Source organism: Salvelinus namaycush, chromosome 21 (assembly GCF_016432855.1).
Source record: "Salvelinus namaycush isolate Seneca chromosome 21, SaNama_1.0, whole genome shotgun sequence".
In the NCBI taxonomy this organism is placed as follows: domain Eukaryota; kingdom Metazoa; phylum Chordata; class Actinopteri; order Salmoniformes; family Salmonidae; genus Salvelinus; species Salvelinus namaycush.
Genome location: NC_052327.1, coordinates 36,611,813 through 36,631,229, shown reverse-complemented (window position 1 = coordinate 36,631,229; position 19,417 = coordinate 36,611,813). Strand labels below are relative to the sequence as shown.

Below are 19,417 nucleotides of genomic sequence, written 5' to 3'. Positions count from 1 at the left end.
GAAATAGTTTTTATTTTACAAAAGCCCACAAAATTGCTTAAAACAATTAACTCAATAAAAAAAGAGAACAAAGTAAAACAAATATAAGGAACCTCAATCAAAAACTAAACTTTTTTGCATTTGAGTTATTCTCATTCGGCATAATTACTCAAACAGAAATATAAATTAAGACAATTAAGCTAATTGATTGATAACCTATGACAATTTATCCAAAGTAAGAGTAAATTGGATAATAAAGGAGCTGTCAGTCTAAAGGTAAACCTTGACACTCTTTGCTCTGGACAGGGCAAACAGCAGGCCTGCTCCAAGCATGCTCAGTGCAAGCCTCTTCAGGACCCGTCTCCTCCAGTCGCCGTGGGAACCAGGTCGAGGAAGTGGGCAGAAATCTCCTGCTGGGTCCATCTTAGGAAGAGGAGCAGCAGAACGTCACAAGGTAAGAGGTGAGAAAGAGCACGAAGGACACACAAACTAGAGATGCGCACACACCATGGACGTGTCCAAATACTAGTGTAAAAAAAGAAAGTGTTATAGTATGTGACATTTTGAAAATAGTACTCCCAAGTTAATCTGATTATCATGGGGGGGAGTTCCGGTCTTCAACAAGGTCCGCACTGAATTTTATTATATTTCCTTGCCCTCAAAATCTAGTTTTTTTCTCTCCTTTTTTTAATGCTCCCTGACTGTCTAGCTTTCATTTCAGTGATTATCAGTGAGCTGGACAGTCCAGAAACTGTATGAATGTAAGTCTATTATCGTTACTACACTGTTTCCATTTGGTTTTAGTCATATTGAGTTTGTTTCCCCCCCTCGGATTGGACACCGTCGGATTGTATATTTGACACCGTCGGATTGTATATTTGACACCCTGCCCTACAAGAACCTTCCGTCTCGACACTAGATGGTAGCCATGAGCAGTGTTTTGTCATGTGACAACTCTTCACACACTGTTGTGTCCTATCAATCATTTATTAGGAATAAAATGAAACCGATCTGGGTGAGGTGATCTGCTTAAGTATGCAAATTAGAGTTTGAATAAGAGAACCACTTGCACAGTATACCACCTGCTGCACCTGACAGGTAGATATGGCACAGATCTACCATTCTACACAGTAATGTCCAACCCAAGGAACAATTCATGGTCCCCCCCCCCCCAAACTTTCTGGCCGGGCAGATAGATTGTGTGTGTGTGTGCGCACCTGCGCTCTGTGTAGGGGGATGGGTGTCAAGACGAGCCCCCACAGATAAGATAAACGGGTGCAAGGGCCTTCCCCCCTGGGCCCTGAGCCAATGGCCTCTGTTGGTTGTCGGATTCCTGTCTGACACCGACAGCGTCCGGGGCTACCCCCCTCCTTCCTCACCCTAACCCCCCATCTCCACTCTGACAGGACACTGTCACACTGTCTCTGAGTTATAGGCTGTGAGGACTTGCCCTGTCAGAATCTTACACACAGCGCACACACACAGTGTGTAAACGCTGGATGAGCAATGGTGAGGATGAGAAGGGGAGTTGACCCAAGTTTGCAGGAAGCTTGGACCAGACCTGGGAAGAGATGGTTAGGGCAGTGAAAGGGTGTGGAGGACCAGACAAAGAGAGATGGTTAGGGCAGTGAAAGGGTGTGGAGGACCAGACAAAGAGAGATGGTTAGGGCAGTGAAAGGGTGTGGAGGACCGGACAAAGAGAGATGGTTAGGGCAGTGAAAGGGTGTGGAGGACCAGACGAAGGAAACGGACTGTTCTCCAATTTGTTCTCTCAGAGTGGCCCACTGAGGGGAGCAGAAACATAGTGGCGGGGGCTCTTGGGTGACAGTGACACGCACACAGCAGTCAGAGAAAAAGGTGTGAGATATACCTTGTGCAGCAGGTTCTTGAGGCAGGCGACCTCTTTCTGCAGGTCTCCAGTCTGGGCCACCAGCTCATTACAGATGGCCTGGGCCTCGTTCTTAGGGTCCAGGGACAACACCAGCTGAGGACAGAGAGAGTAAGTTAGGGGAGCTAGAAACAGGTTCGCTCTAGAAAAATCCATCAGTACTATAGTGTCTGAAAACGCACTCACTTAATCTAACCACAAACAGGACCAGACAAAGAGAGATTGGGGCACCCTCCTTTCAGGGCTGAAAGGGAATTTGCTTTAGTAGGTTATACAACCATACTGTCTGCTTTCAGTCAGACAACAGCATTGATGGATCAGTTTTCTAGAGCATTTAGATTATCAGAGAGGGACAGGGAATGACACACACACACCTCAGAGGCTCGGCGGGGGAAGCGGCTGATGACATCCTGTACTGTCTCTGTCAAGTAGCAGCACTGCTGCCTCAGACTGATCAGGAAGTTATACAGCTCCTCACTTCTATAAGGACACACATACACCATTAGACAACTTTTCACAGTGCTTCCCACTATCAGTGTTGATGATAGGGATGGGCATTTTAAATTATACAATTTTTCAAATGTTTTAATTTGATTTTTTCTTTATTTAACTAGGCAAGTCAGTTAAGAACAAATTCTTATTTTCAATGACGGCCTAGGAACAGTGGGTTTTCTGCCTTGTTCAGGGGCAGAGTGACAGATTTTAACCTTGTCAGCTCGGGGATTCGATCTTGCAACCTTCCGATTACTAGTCCAACGCTCTAACTACTAGGCTACCTGCGGCCCCAATAATTACATTTTTCGGCTATCTGGATAGTCAACTCTTGACCAATTACAATGCTGAAATGTACATGGCAGAGGTCAACAGAGGACAGGGTGCTTTTCTTCAGTAAGTTGTCAGCAACAGTGAAGGAAAAGTCAGATTTTGGCAATGATAGAACTGATTCTGTTACAAATAGCTTTTCTGGTGAGTGTTTTGCATTGATACATTTCAGGTATTGTGGAAACTCCATTTGCGGAGTGCCTTTAATTGCTATTTGAAGAGGGGGAAACAGCATACCGATGCCAGGGCAGCCTGGAGGGCAGTAACTCAATGCACCGTTAGAAAAACTACATTGAAAAGATTTTTGTTTTACTAAATTAAGAATTTCAAATGTCATGGTATATCCTTGTAGGTAGAAATGTCACAAGGATCATTTAATTTAGACAGCCTTTTCATTGTTAAAATAGGCCAAACATCCGGATATTCGATTAACCGTGACCATGCCTAGTTGATAAGTCTCTTTCTACCTCAACCCAAGTGTGTTTATGTGTGATTGTCAGTGTAAGTGGGTGAGCAGCACAACCCGTGTCAGTCCACATTCCTGCCCATCTCAAGTATACCCCCTATATGTCTCACCTAGACCAGGAGGGAGGGAGAGACAGAGGTCACCTACAACAGACAGACATCTCCCCCTCTCCTCTGCTCCTCTCTATCCTGTACTATCAGTCTTGGGTGTGCTAGATAAACTAACAGAGCTGTAGTCCCAGGTCCCGAGCATCTAGAAGGAGATAGTAACTCCAGTCTGACTGACACTGTTTACACGCCCGCTGACAGAGTGTGAGCATCACAAAACGGCTGCTACACATGCAGGGAAATGTACCATTAAGATAAAACAACCCATCAACACACACAGGGCAGCGGAACAATCGCAGCAACAAAACACATTTAAAGATCGGGCCGCGATGAATACGATGTACAAATCATTTGGATGTAAAACGTTTTTTATCTAGTTTTGAGTTATGAGAGGAAATCCTGGCCATTGGCCACACACAGTCTTATGTCTGTTAATTTGTCTGTTGTGTAGAGGTCAGTTGACTTAACTGTGTCTGCCCAGTTGTCCCCCGGTGTGAAAATCCCCTGTCCACCCATCTGTCTGTCAGTCCATTAGTCATGTACTACAGGTGAAAATCCATCTAACATCCCAGGCCATCTAACATCCCAGGCCAACTAGAACATGGCCATCTAACATCCCAGGCCAACTAGAACATGACCAACTAACATCCCAGGCCAACTAGGACATGACCATCTAACATCCCAGGCCAACTAGGACATGACCATCTAACATCCCAGGCCAACTAGAACATGACCATCTAACATCCCAGGCCAACTAGAACATGACCATCTAACATCCCAGGCCAACTAGAACATGACCATCTAACATCCCAGGCCAACTAGAACATGACCATCTAACATCCCAGGCCAACTAGAACATGACCATCTAACATCCCAGGCCAACTAGAACATGACCATCTAACATCCAGGCCAACTAGAACATGACCATCTAACATCCCAGGCCAACTAGAACATGACCATCTAACATCCCAGGCCAACTAGAACATGACCATCTAACATCCAGGCCAACTAGAACATGGCCATCTAACATCCCAGGCCAACTAGAACATGGCCATCTAACATCCAGGCCAACTAGAACATGGCCATCTAACATCCAGGCCAACTAGAACATGGCCATCTAACATCCCAGGCCAACTAGAACATGGCCATCTAACATCCAGGCCATCTAACATCCAGGCCAACTAACATCCCAGGCCAACTAGAACATGGCCATCTAACATCCCAGGCCAACTAGAACATGGCCATCTAACATCCCAGGCCAACTAGAACATGGCCATCTAACATCCCAGGCCAACTAGAACATGGCCATCTAACATCCCAGGCCAACTAGAACATGGCCATCTAACATCCCAGGCCATCTAGAACATGACCAACTAACATCCCAGGCCAACTAGAACATGGCCATCTAACATCCCAGGCCAACTAGGACATGGCCATCTAACATCCCAGGCCATCTAGAACATGACCAACTAACATCCCAGGCCAACTAGAACATGGCCATCTAACATCCCAGGCCATCTAGAACATGACCAACTAACATCCCAGGCCAACTAGAACATGACCATCTAACATCCCAGGCCAACTAGAACATGACCAACTAACATCCCAGGCCAACTAGAACATGACCAACTAACATCCCAGGCCAACTAGAACATGGCCATCTAACATCCAGGCCAACTAGAACATGGCCATCTAACATCCAGGCCAACTAGAACATGGCCATCTAACATCCCAGGCCAACTAGAACATGACCAACTAACATCCCAGGCCAACTAGAACATGGCCATCTAACATCCCAGGCCATCTAGAACATGACCAACTAACATCCCAGGCCAACTAGAACATGGCCATCTAACATCCAGGCCAACTAGAACATGGCCATCTAACATCCCAGGCCAACTAGAACATGGCCATCTAACATCCAGGCCAACTAGAACATGGCCATCTAACATCCCAGGCCATCTAGAACATGACCAACTAACATCCCAGGCCAACTAGAACATGGCCATCTAACATCCCAGGCCAACTAGAACATGACCATCTAACATCCCAGGCCAACTAGAACATGACCATCTAACATCCCAGGCCATCTAGAACATGACCATCTAACATCCCAGGCCATCTAGAACATGGCCATCTAACATCCCAGGCCATCTAGAACATGACCAACTAACATCCAGGCCAACTAGAACATGACCAACTAACATCCCAGGCCAACTAGAACATGGCCATCTAACATCCCAGGCCATCTAGAACATGACCAACTAACATCCCAGGCCAACTAGAACATGGCCATCTAACATCCAGGCCAACTAGAACATGGCCATCTAACATCCCAGGCCATCTAACATCCCATGCCAACTAGAACATGGCCATCTAACATCCCAGGCCATCTAGAACATGACCATCTAACATCCCAGGCCAACTAGAACATGGCCATCTAACATCCCAGGCCAACTAGAACATGGCCATCTAACATCCAGGCCAACTAGAACATGGCCATCTAACATCCCAGGCCATCTAACATCCCATGCCAACTAGAACATGGCCATCTAACATCCCAGGCCATCTAACATCCCATGCCAACTAGAACATGGCCATCTAACATCCCAGGCCAACTAGAACATGACCATCTAACATCCCAGGCCAACTAGAACATGACCATCTAACATCCCAGGCCAACTAGAACATGGCCATCTAACATCCCAGACCAACTAGGACATGACCATCTAACATCCCAGGCCAACTAGAACATGACCATCTAACATCCCATGCCAACTAGAACATGGCCATCTAACATCCCAGACCAACTAACATCCCAGGCCAACTAGAACATGACCATCTAACATCCCATGCCAACTAGAACATGACCATCTAACATCCCAGGCCAACTAGGGCATGACCAACTAACATCCCAGGCAAACTAGGACATGACCATCTAACATCCCAGGCCAACTAGAACATGGCCATCTAACATCCCAGGCCATCTAACATCCAGGCCAACTAACATCCCAGGCCAACTAGGACATGACCATCTAACATCCCAGGCCATCTAACATCCCAGGCCATCTAACATCCCAGGCCAACTAGAACATGGCCATCTAACATACCAGGCCATCTAACATCCAGGCCAACTAACATCCCAGGCCAACTAGGACATGACCATCTAACATCCAGGCCAACTAGAACATGACCATCTAACATCCCAGGCCAACTAGAACATGGCCATCTAACATCCCAGGCCAACTAGAACATGACCAACTAACATCCAGGCTAACTAGAACATCTAACATCCCAGGCCAACTAGAACATGACCATCTAACATCCCAGGCCAACTAAAACATGACCATCTAACATCCCAGGCCATCTAACATCCCAGGCCAACTAGAACATGACCAACTAACATCCCAGGCCAACTAGAACATGGCCATCTAACATCCCAGGCCATCTAGAACATGACCATCTAACATCCCAGGCCAACTAGAACATGGCCATCTAACATCCCAGGCCATCTAGAACATGACCAACTAACATCCCAGGCCATCTAGAACATGACCATCTAACATCCCAGGCCATCTAGAACATGGCCATCTAACATCCCAGGCCATCTAGAACATGACCAACTAACATCCCAGGCCAACTAGAACATGACCATCTAACATCCCAGGCCATCTAGAACATGACCATCTAACATCCCAGGCCAACTAGAACATGGCCATCTAACATCCCAGGCCATCTAGAACATGACCAACTAACATCCCAGGCCAACTAGAACATGACCATCTAACATCCAGGCCAACTAGAACATGACCATCTAACATCCCAGGCCAACAAACATCCCAGGCCAACAAACATCCCAGGCCAACTAACATCCCAGGCCAACTAGAACATGACCATCTAACATCCAGGCCAACTAGAACATGACCATCTAACATCCCAGGTCAACTAGAACATCTAACATCCCAAGCCAACTAGAACATCTAACATCCCAGGCCAACTAGAACATCCAACATCCCAGGCCAACTAGAACATGGCCACTAGGTCCTGGGATGAGCATAAAGCATAAGGGATGTGGTAATCTAGTGCTTTAATGTTTACAGTGTGGCCATCATCAGAGGATTTACTCCTGGGGGATTTAAAGGCTCAGTAAAAGTACCCCTGTACCCCTGGCCCTGACACTACAGTACCGCTTGGCCTGAGAGCTATCCTATCATCAGTCACAGAGAGAAGGGGGGGGGGGGGGGGGGGTGAAAGAGGGGATTTCATTCCATCTCCTCTCACCTTACAAATCATTACGGCCCCATTTCATAAACCATTAGGACTCTGCTCTCAGAAGCTCGGAGAGAATATAGGAGGTGAGGCTGTGGGAGACTTTTGGAGGCTGTGGGAGAATAACAGGGGGATGGATGCTTTAGGTCAGTCTGACAAATGACTTCCAGTGATGTGCTGGAGGATGGACTGTGTACAGTATGTAATGTAAGTCTGTAGGTGTTTGTGTTGCATATATAATGTGTCAAGAAAATATGTTATTGTGCTTGACAATTTGACCTGGAAGGAATTGCTCAAAATAATATTTTTTTTCCATTGTACTTTAATGTTACCCGCTGTCTATGTTCTCCAGCTGGTCGACAGTGTCCAGGTCGACCCGGTCTAGATGCATCTCCTTCACTGCACTCAGAACTTTCTGCTGGTCCTCTGGGTCGGAGATACCAATCTGGGGGAGAACGCAACATTAATAACTGGGCAACATACTGGTAACTCAGGTTGCAAAATTCCCAAAACGTTCCCAAAGTTCCCAGGTTTTTCAGAAATCCTGGTAGGAGCATTCCCAGTTGGAGGATTCCCGCCATGCTAATTCTCTACTGATTCCAGGAACCATATAGATTTCTGAAAAACCTGGAAACCTGCTGCCAGACAGACTGACATAAAGAGGTCTTTCATACCTTCTCCAGGTCATCCTTCTCCATGGTTACCAGGTAGCTCCAAGTGATGTCATTTTCCTGCGGAGAGAAGAAAAACTACTTTAACGATCTGACAACTTGCAAACCAGCCCACACCCTGAACAGATATTGTACAATCATTTACAATCTGCATTTGTGTAGCTACCGGTAAGTGTTTTTTTAATACCGGTAACAGATTACAGTATGTGTTTGTGTTGTGTAGCTACTTGTTACCGGTATGTCTTTTCGATCTAATGATGAAAATATCAATCCACCCCTGCCGCCCCAAACTGAACTTCATACACTATAGTTTTGACCCAATCACTCCAGAGTCAGACCCACAGTCTTTACACCTGCCTGCTCAACATCAATAAGCCAGCAGTAGGGTTGAACAGGTATTTGATAATACCATATGCTGGGATATGGCATGAGGGAGGTATGAACATCTGAAAACTGTCCAACCACAGTAAGGATGAGGTACAGTACTCAAATAATGTCAGAGGTGTGTGGCAAGACCTGTGTGTGTTTAAGCAGTACACTACTTACTAGCATTATGTCAGAGAGGTACTCCAGGTTGAGTCCGTGCAGAAGCAGCTCGATGTCACACAGTTTGGCCAGACTAGGAGAGGTTCAAGGTTGTTATTTTGAAAGTGAATGGGCGCATTTGAGACTGACTACATTGCAGTCCAACTGTGCAGAATCACTGATCAACAAATCAACCTTTAAAATCAGTCAGTTTGCTTATGCTCTCAATAACTTCCCCGGTTAAATAAAAGCAATAAATAAATAGCTAAATAGGTTTAAGAGCGTACTACATCAACCCCACGTAGCCATGTCGGCCGCCTAAAATATTTCAGAACAGATAAACATTGACAGATTAAACAATCCAAATTAAAACATAGAATCCTCAACAGTCAAACACATAAGACTAAATATGTTAAAGCATTATGGTGCAGATTTAGCAGCTAGTCCCTAGATGTTTGTTTACGTCTAAAAACCGGTCTCATGGCATGGGACAGTTAACTCTACGTCCACTAGAGGGCCCCAAATACCAATCACGGCTGCTGGCCTCCACTGACTGATCTGTGGCCTTTTCTCAATTCATCTTACCTCGATTCCTCGCATCCTCTGTCGTCACCTCCTAAAAACGAATTGTAAAAGAACTCCTGAGGGGAGGGACCTTTTACCTCCTCCATTATGGTTGAGAAGAGGATATAGGATGTAAGGAATAGCAGTAAGACGAATTGAGATTTAGCCATGGTCTCACCTCTCCTTGGAGTCAGCAGATAGATCGTGGTCCCTCTTGAAGAACTTGAAGAGGGTCTCCTCCTTCGAGGAGGTTACCTGCCCGTTGGTGAGGGCATTGCCTGGGGACGCCAGGATCCTGGCAATCTGCGAGGGAAGAAGACCAGATATACAAAACTCTTTCCATGGCAGACTGACCAGGGGAATCCAGGTGAAAGCTATGATCCCTTATTGATGTCACTTGTTAAATCCACTTCCGCCTGTGTAGATGAAGGGGAGGAGAGATTAAAGAAGGATTATTAAGCCTTGAGACATCGAGTATTGTGTATGTGTGCCATTTAGAGGGTGAATGGGAAAGAAAATATTGAAGTGCTTTTGAACGGGGTATGGTAGTAGGTGCCAGGTACACTGGTTTGAGTGTCAAGAACTGCAGTGCTGCTGGGTTTTTCACACTCAACAGTTTCCTGTGTGCATCAAGAATGGTCAGCCACCCAAAGGACATCCAGACAACTTCACACAACTGTGGGAAGCATTGGCGTCATCATGGACCAGCATCCCTGTGGAACGCTTTAGACACCTTGTAGAGTCCAAGCCCCGACGAATTGAGGCTGTTCTGAGGGCAAAAGGGGGTGCAATTCAATATTAGGAAGGTGTTCCTAATGTTTTGTACACTCCGTGTATTTATAAAATGTTTGCAAGAGAAAGGGAAGATGGCGCTAGTCTCGCGCCTCAAGACTACCATTTCATAGTGTGGTAAATTTGTGGCTGTGGTTAGTGTTTGGTTTTACTGTACCTGTGGTTGTTTAAACACCAGATTTAGGTGCCAGAGTTATGTACTTGGCTAACTGTGTGGGAAACAAAGTTGTGACTGTGGGGTTCTACATGTGGTCAATTGAACACCGTGGCTATGCCAGAAGCATTCTGAAGCATATATACTGAACTAAAATAGACGCAACATGTTGGCCCCATGTTTCATGAGCTGAAATAAGAGATCCCAGAAATGTTCCATACGCACAAAAAGCTTATTTCTCTCAAATTTTGTGCACACATTTGTTTACATCCCTGTTAGTGAGTATTTCTCCTTTGCCAAGATAATCCATCCACCTGACAGGTGTGGCATATTAAACAGCATGATCATTACACAGGTGCACCTTGTGCTGGGGACACTAAAATGTGTAGTTTTGTCACACAATGGCACAGATGTCTCAAGTTTTGAGGGAGAATGCAGTTGGCAAACTGACTGCAGGAATATCGACCACAACTGTTGCCAGAGAATTGAATGTTCATTTGGCAGTACGTCCAACCGGCCTCACAACCGCAGACCACGTGTAACCATGCCGGCCCAGGACCTCCACATTCAGCTTCTTTACCTGCGAGATCGTCTGAGACCAGCCATACGGACAGCTAATCAAACTGAGGAGTATTTCTGTCTGTAATAAAGATTTTTGTGGGGGATTGGCTGGGCCTGGCTCCCAGGTGGGTGGGCCTATGCCCTCCCAGGCCCATCCATGGCTGCGCCCCTGCCCAGTCATGTGAAATCCATAGATTAGGGCATAATGAATTTATTTCAATTGACTAATTTCCTTATATGAACTGTAACTGAGTAAAATCGTTAAAATTGTTGAATTTATATTTTTGTTCAGTATAAATAATATAATTACTGGTTGTGTTTACCTGTGGTCGTTTGAAGACCTTGGCCAAGTCGGCAGCACTCTTCTCTGCTTTGGTCTTGAGGGTCTTGTCTGCCCCCAGCTGTAGCAGCTTGAGGACGGCCTCTTCTCTTCCGTACTGCACCGCCACACTCAGGGCCTGGGGTCAAAGGTCACAGCAGGTCATCACCTACCATCAATGTTTAGCGGCATCCTAATTACTATTAATAACCACAGTGTCACCAATCATTTCTATCAATCACAGTTAGAATCAATCAAGAGAATGTAAAAGCATTTGATTGTTGTAAGCATGGGCTGGAGGGAGTTTCCAACATATTTCCTAAACCAGTCATTTTCTTTCAAATAACATGTTATTGGTCACGTACACATATTTAGCAGATGTTATTGCGGGTGTAGCGAAATGCTTGTAAATGCTTTCCAACTATGTCCCAAGGAAAGTGAACAAGTCCACACTTTTGGAGAAAGGAGAGATTATTGGGACGCAGGGAAGGCTGATGTATAAAAGAAAAAACGAAAATGTCCGCTTATGTGAGACAGGCATTACACCAGGTAGGCATTCTTACCGTGTACCCATTTTCATCCTGGGAGTTGACCTCTGCTCCGTGTGACAACAGCAGGTTGATTACCTGACTGTAGCCGTCCCGGGACGCCAGCATCAGGGATGTCATACGAGACCTGGGAATTAGACTAGAATGAATAGGGTATCCAACCCATCTACCTAGAATGTGTGAAAATGCACTTCGGTAACGAAATTTCACTGCCTTCAGAAACAATGCACACTCTGACTTAATTTGTTTATGTAGGTAGGGGTAAAGTGACTATGCATAGAAAACAAACAGCGAGTAGCAGCAGTGTAAAAACAAGAGGGGGGGGGGGGGGGGGACAGTCAATGTAAATAGTGATTAATTGTTCAGCAGTCTTATGGCTTGGGCGTAGAAGCTGTTAAGGAGCCTTTTGGTCCTAGACTTGGCACTCCGGTACCGCTTGCCGTGCGGTAGCATAGAGAACAGTCTGTGAGACTTGGGTGACTGGAGCCTTTGACAATTTTTTGGGCTTTCCTCTGACACTGCCTAGTATATAGGTCCTGGATGGCCCCAGTGATGTACTGGGCCGTACGCACTACCCTCTGTAGCGCCTTATGGTCAAATGACGAGCATTGCCATACCAGGCGGTGATGCAACCGGTCCGGATGCTCTCAACGGTTCAGCTGTAGAACTTTTTCAGGATCTGGAGACCCATGACAAATATTTTCAGTCTCCCGTGGGGGAAAAGGTGTTGTCGTGCCCTCTTCACGACTGTCTTGGTGTGTTTGGACCATGATAGTTTGTTGGTGATGTGGACACCAAGGAACTTGAAACTCTCGACCCGCTCCACTACAGCCTTGTCGATGGTAATGGAGGCCTGTTTGGCCCGCCTTTCCCTGTAGTCCACGATTGGCTCCTTTGTCTTGCTCACAATCTTGTGGGTGAACAGGGAGTACAGGAGGGGACTAAACACGCACCCCTGTGGGACCCCAGTGTTGAGGATCAGCGTGGCAGACGTGTGGTTGCCTACACTTACTACCTGGGGACGGCCTGTCAGGAAGTCCAGGATCCAGTTACAGAGGGAGGTGTTGTCCCAGGGTCTTTAGCTTAGTGATGAGCTTTGTGGGCAATATGGTGTTGAACGCTGAGCTGTAGTCAATGAACAGCATTCTCACATAGGTGTTCCTTTTGCCCAGGTGGGAAAGGGCATTGAGATGGCATCATATGTGGATCTGTTGGGGCGGTACGCGAATTGGAGTGGGTCTAGAGTATCCAGGATGATGCTGTTGATGTGAGCCATGATATGCCTTTCAAAGCACTTCATGGCTACTGACATGAGTGCTACGGGGCAGTAATCATTTAGGCAGGTTACCTTCGCTTCCTTGGGCATAGGGACTATGGTGGTCTGCTTGAAACATGTAGGTATTACAGACTCGGTCAGGGAGAGGTTGAAAATGTCAGCAAAGACACTTGCCAGTTGGTCCGCGCATGTACACGTCCTGGCAATCCGTCTGGCCTCGCAGCTTTGTGAATGTTGACCTGTTTGAAGGTTTTGCTCACATCGGCTACCGAGAGCATTATCACAGTCGTCCAGAATAGCTGGTGCTCTCATGCATGTTTCAGTGTTGCTTGTCTCGAAGCGAGCATAAAACAAATGTAGGTCATCTGGTAGGCTCGCGTCACTGGGCAGCTCGCGGCTGGTTTTCCCTTTGTAGTCCGTAGTTTTCAAGCCCTGCCACATCCGACGAGTGTCTATATCCTACTACACCGGCTCTATCTTAATCCTACACTGCTCAAAAAAATAAAGGGAACACTTAAACAACACAATGTAACTCCAAGTCAATCACACTTCTGTGAAATCAAACTGTCCACTTAGGAAGCAACACTGATTGACAATAAACTTCACATGCTGTTGTGCAAATGGAATAGACAAAAGGTGGAAATTATAGGCAATTAGCAAGACACCCCCAAAAAAGGAGTGATTCTGCAGGTGGTGATCACAGACCACTTCTCAGTTCCTATGCTTCCTGGCTGATGTTTTGGTCACTTTTGAATGCTGGCGGTGCTCTCACTCTAGTGGTAGCATGAGACGGAGTCTACAACCCACACAAGTGGCTCAGGTAGTGCAGTTCATCCAGGATGGCACATCAATGCGAGCTGTGGCAAGGAGGTTTGCTGTGTCTGTCAGCGTAGTGTCCAGAGCATGGAGGCGCTACCAGGAGACAGGCCAGTACATCAGGAGACGTGGAGGAGGCCGTAGGAGGGCAACAACCCAGCAGCAGGACCGCTACCTCCGCCTTTGTGCAAGGAGGTGCACTGCCAGCGCCCTGCAAAATGACCTCCAGCAGGCCACAAATGTGCATGTGTCAGCATATGGTCTCACAAGGGGTCTGAGGATCTCATCTCGGTACCTATTGGCAGTCAGGCTACCTCTGGCGAACACATGGAGGGCTGTGCGGCCCCACAAAGAAATGCCACCCCACACCATGACTGACCCATCGCCAAACCGGTCATGCTGGAGGATGTTGCAGGCAGCAGAACGTTCTCCACGGCGTCTCCAGACTCTGTCACGTCTGTTACATGTGCTCATGTGCTCAGTGTGAACCTGCTTTCATCTGTGAAGAGCACAGGGCGCCAGTGGCGAATTTGCCAATCTTGGTGTTCTCTGGCAAATGCCAAACGTCCTGCACGGTGTTGGGCTGTAAGCACAACCCCCACCTGTGGACGTCGGGCCCTCATACCACCCTCATGGAGTCTGTTTCTGACCGTTTGAGCAGACACATGCACATTTGTGGCCTGCTGGAGGTCATTTTGCAGGGCGCTGGCAGTGCACCTCCTTGCACAAAGGCGGAGGTAGCGGTCCTGCTGCTGGGTTGTTGCCCTCCTACGGCCTCCTCCACGTCTCCTGATGTACTGGCCTGTCTCCTGGTAGCGCCTCCATGCTCTGGACACTACGCTGACAGACACAGCAAACCTTTTTGCCACAGCTCGCATTGATGTGCCATCCTGGATGAACTGCACTACCTGAGCCACTTGTGTGGGTTGTAGACTCCGTCTCATGCTACCACTAGAGTGAGAGCACCGCCAGCATTCAAAAGTGACCAAAACATCAGCCAGGAAGCATAGGAACTGAGAAGTGGTCTGTGGTCACCACCTGCAGAATCACTCCTTTTTTGGGGGTGTCTTGCTAATTGCCTATAATTTCCACCTTTTGTCTATTCCATTTGCACAACAGCATGTGAAATTTATTGTCAATCAGTGTTGCTTCCTAAGTGGACAGTTTGATTTCACAGAAGTGTGATTGACTTGGAGTTACATTGCGTTGTTTAAGTGTTCCCTTTATTTTTTTGAGCAGTGTATATTGACGCTTTTCCTGTTTGATGGTTCGTCTGAAGGCCTTCTTATAAGCATCCGGATTAGTGTCCCGCTCCTTAAAGAGCTTTATATACTGGCGCCCTTCCTAACTCAGTTGCCGGAGAGGAAGCAAACCACTCAAGGATTTCACCATGAGGCGAATGGTCACTTTAAAACAGTTACAGATTTTAATGGCTGTGATAGGAGACAACTGAGGATGAATCAACATTGTAGTTACTCCACTTAATTGACTGAGTGAATAAAAATATTCCAAAACATGCAACAAGGCACTACATACTGCCCCCAAAATTGCAAAGCTATTAACTTTTGTTCTGAATATAAAGTGTTATGTTTGGGGCTATTCCAATACACTCCCGAATCCCTCTCTCCATATTTTCAAGCATAGTGGTGGCTGCATCATGTTATGGGTATGCTTGTAGTCGTTAAGGACTAGGGAGTTTTTCAGGATTTTTTTTTTTACAGAATAGAGCTAAGCACAGGCAAACCTAGTTCAGTCTGCTTTCCAATAGACACTGGGAGATGAAATCACCTTTCAGCAGGCCAATAACCTAAAACAAGGCCACATCTACACTGGAGTTGTTTACCAAGAAGACAGTGAATGTTCTTGAGGGGCTGAGTTACAGTTTTTACTTAAATCTACTTGCAAATCTATGGCAAGACCTGAAAATGGTTGTCTGACAGAGCTTGAAGATTTTTGAAAATAATAAATGGGCAAATGTTACACAACCCAGGTGTGGAAAGATCTTAGAGACTATGCCAAAGGTGCTTCTACAAAGTTCAGTATACACTGAACAAAAATATAAAAACGCAACAATTTCTAAGACTTAACTAACTTACAATTCATATAAGGAAATCAGTCAATTGAAATAAAACTGTTTCTGACAGTCTGTGCAGAAATTCTTCGGTTGTGCAAACCCACGTTTTCATCAGATGTAAGGGTGGCTAGTCTCCGACAATCCCGCAGCTGAAGAAGCCGTATGTGGTGGTCCTGGGCTGGCGTGGTTACACGTGGTCTGCGGTTGGAGGCTTATGGTAGAGAAATTAACATTCAATTCTCTGGTAAAAGCTCTGGTGGACATTCCTGCAGTCAGCATGCCAATTGCACACTTCCTCAAAACTTGAGACATCCGTGGCATTGTGTTTGTGACAAAACTGCACATTTTATAGCAGCCTTTTGTTGTACCCAGCACAAGGTGCATCTGTGTTATTATCATGCTGTTTAATAAGCATCTTGATATGCCACACCTGTCAGGTGGATGGGTTATCTTGGCAAAAGAGAAATGCTCACTAACAGGGATGTAAACACATTTTATTTCTGAGAAATAATATTTTTGTGCGTATGGACAATTTCTGGGATCTTATTTCAGCTCATGAAACATGAGACCAACACTACATGTTGCGTTTATATTTTTGTTCAATGCAAATTAGATATTTCTGTATTTCATTTTCAAAAATTTCTAAAAACATGTTTTCACTATGTCATTATGGGGTATTGTGTGAATAAAATTTTTAAAAAACAATTTTGAATTCAGACTAACAAAATGTGGAATAAGTCAAGGGGTATGAAGACTTAAGGAAATGTTATATAATACATTTTACCTAGAGAAATATGATTATTGATGTTCTGAATCGTTCAGTGGACATTCCTGCAGTCAGCAATGGTCTTTAACATATCATTAATATTATATCGCAAAAGTCAGTTTAAGTAACCTAATACATCTGATAAAAGCACCGAGCTCTGTTGACATAGCGGTGCAGGTTTCTCATAACTTGAAGATTTTACCTTTTGTGGTCATCTTCAGAGTTGTTTCCACGGGTCGCAAAAAAGCAAAATTAGCATGACACGAGCTGAATTAAATTTAAAAGGCTTATCGCTGCATTGACAATTCACAGAGATACTCGTGTTTTCGTGAGAAATCTACAAAAAACATGAAAATACTACGTCATGTCTCAAAATCGTAGGGCTGTCCCGGACCCCAAAAAATGTGGTCAACCGAAAGTCGTCTGTTCTTTCGACCAATCGATTGGTCATCATGTTTGTGTATTTTTTTTTACATATATAGACAAAACCTATGTGTTTTAATAAAATCAACTATATATGCATTGAGCTTGTCGGATGCTGTAAGCTCACTGTTTGATTGAATAAGACACAAATGACTCAAGAGCGAGCCAGAGATCAAGATGTCCACTCCTACTGGCTTTCGTAGATTCTGCCGTTCCTCTCCTGAAGTTGCCGGTAATAAGCTACATGAGTCGTCGGCAAACTTTCTCATGTGTAATGCCAATTTATCTTACCATTTTAACCGATCTGCGTGCCAGTTATGGTTTTCATATGCACATTTCCATGGAACAGTTTAATTTAATTTATAATAACATCTTCTCAAAATCATTGTCATGTGGTTAATCAAAATTCTATCCAAATCTAAATGAAAATGATAAACCTAAGTCACTTCTATTGCCATTGCCAACTACAGTATGTAAAAATAGCCTATAAAGCCAACAAAAAAAAAAACATTGCAGCTTGCAGGTAGAAAATATCCGGATAAAAATAAATATCCTATAAATTACATTGGCTACGCGTTGCCTGTCTGCAATGAACTTCAAACATTGTATCAGCTATTAATAACTTGGGTCCGGTCTGAAGCGCCGTGCAACATTGTATAAAATATTCTGGGCCTTCAATTTTCCGACGTTAGTGAGCTCGGGACAGATACAGCTCTAGGCTACTTTCACAAGGGATAAGAAGTAATCAGGTTGGCCTATTTTATGACGTTTCCACTGAATCAGAGGATAGAATTTTTCCCTTTCATGCCGAGTGGTTATCGAAAGGGAGAGAGCTGGGGCGAAAAAACAAATACATTGAAGAATGATTGTCATTCTCAATGGATGTAAAAAACAGACTGTTTGCTTGCGGCTTGAGGTGTAGAAAATCAGATCTCCAAATGGGCACATTTATATGCCTACATTTACGCGCAGGCCATGTAGCCTATAAGCCGACTTCTATGCTTAGGGGGTTGTTCTGGGGAGAGAATCACTGAGTAGAATCACTGAGGACAGGGGAGCATGAACATCTACCTCCCAGCATGATTCGTCCTCTTTGAATAAGAATAAACCTATTTTCCTCCCCCTGATTTGCTTTGGGGTCTGTGTTATTGAAGAGTAACATCAAGTGCTAACATTTGGTGCCGTGACCCAGATGAATTTTTCAACAACAAGAAAAACTTAACTGTGTGTTTATCCAGAAGAAAGAAAGAAGGCTGAGCGCAACCCACTTTGGGGAGTCAAACTCTTAATCTCCTGATTGACGGTATAAGTGCTGGGTGAGTCTAGACCAATATCATTTTAAAAGAAGCAAATCAGGTTCAAATTAGTGCATGCAATGAGTAATACGCATCTGTGATGTATAAGGGTTCAAGACCTTTGTTCTATTACAGAGTTTAGTCCTTTGTTCTCCATTATGGGGTTCAAGTCCTCTATTAAAAGGTTAGAGTCCTTTCTTTTTGTGAAACCTTCTTGTTGCATAGAAGTGAGTTGCTAGTTGAGTAGCAATTTTTACACGTGTGGTTAATGTAAGCCTTTTTGAAGTGAACAAGTTTTTATGGGTAGCCAGGCCCTACAGAGGCAATGTGTTCTAGAAGAGGTTTGAGTCCTCAAAATGGGATATCTTTTGGGGTTAAATAAATATATAAAACAGAAATATATACTATACAACTTTTGAAGTTAATATAATGTCATTGTTAAGTGAGAAAACCACTCTGGAAAAGGGCAGGACAGCTCCTCCGGAAGCGAGCATGAAAAATATATATATATTTTTTTAAGGGGTGGATCAGCTTAATATTGCAGAACGATTGTTGCTTCCATCAATGTAATTGGCTGCATCATTTCCAATTCCCCATATATATGTTTTTATAAATATATATACACAAATGCATACATATACACATACCTATAGACATATATATTATTTTTTATTTTTTTAGAATATACCTTTATTATTCCCCTCAAACCCTACCACCCTTCCCCCAATTGGAGTAAACTAATAAACAATAACACTTAGGCTTCTACCTTCAGTATATACATATTATACACATTTTACAGACACAATCTCTTTTACAACAGTTATATTTTGTTTGTTTTTAGTCCTTCCTCTATTTCTGATATCCATCCAGTTTCATTTCTATTGGTAAGTGCGCTATTTCACAAACTTTCTGAACCTATATACATTTTACAGACCCCGTATGTTTTACATTGGTTATCTTGTTATTAGTCCCACCCTTCAGCTCCATTCAACCCCTCCCATCTATCTCTCAACACCATTTTGGATTTCTATTTGCCATATATTTTTCAACTGTGCTGTGATGCTTGACAAAAGTACTGAACCTTTCTATTCTCATAGCTTGT

General features: G+C 44.7%; 1 protein-coding gene across 1 annotated transcript in view; it reads right to left on the bottom strand.

The window, feature by feature from the left end:
- Positions 1-249: 249 nt before the first annotated feature.
- LOC120065882 (ankyrin repeat, SAM and basic leucine zipper domain-containing protein 1-like) overlaps positions 250-19,417 on the bottom strand; it is a 43,192-nt gene continuing 24,024 nt past the window's right edge. Inside the window, exons 5-13 of the mRNA XM_039016926.1 lie at positions 11,681-11,792; positions 11,122-11,256; positions 9,470-9,594; positions 8,749-8,821; positions 8,206-8,262; positions 7,864-7,976; positions 2,242-2,347; positions 1,850-1,963; positions 250-402 (exon numbers count right to left, since the gene is read on the bottom strand). Of these exons, the coding sequence (XP_038872854.1) occupies positions 250-402; positions 1,850-1,963; positions 2,242-2,347; positions 7,864-7,976; positions 8,206-8,262; positions 8,749-8,821; positions 9,470-9,594; positions 11,122-11,256; positions 11,681-11,792 (988 nt within the window). The remainder of the gene's footprint in view (positions 403-1,849; positions 1,964-2,241; positions 2,348-7,863; positions 7,977-8,205; positions 8,263-8,748; positions 8,822-9,469; positions 9,595-11,121; positions 11,257-11,680; positions 11,793-19,417) is intronic.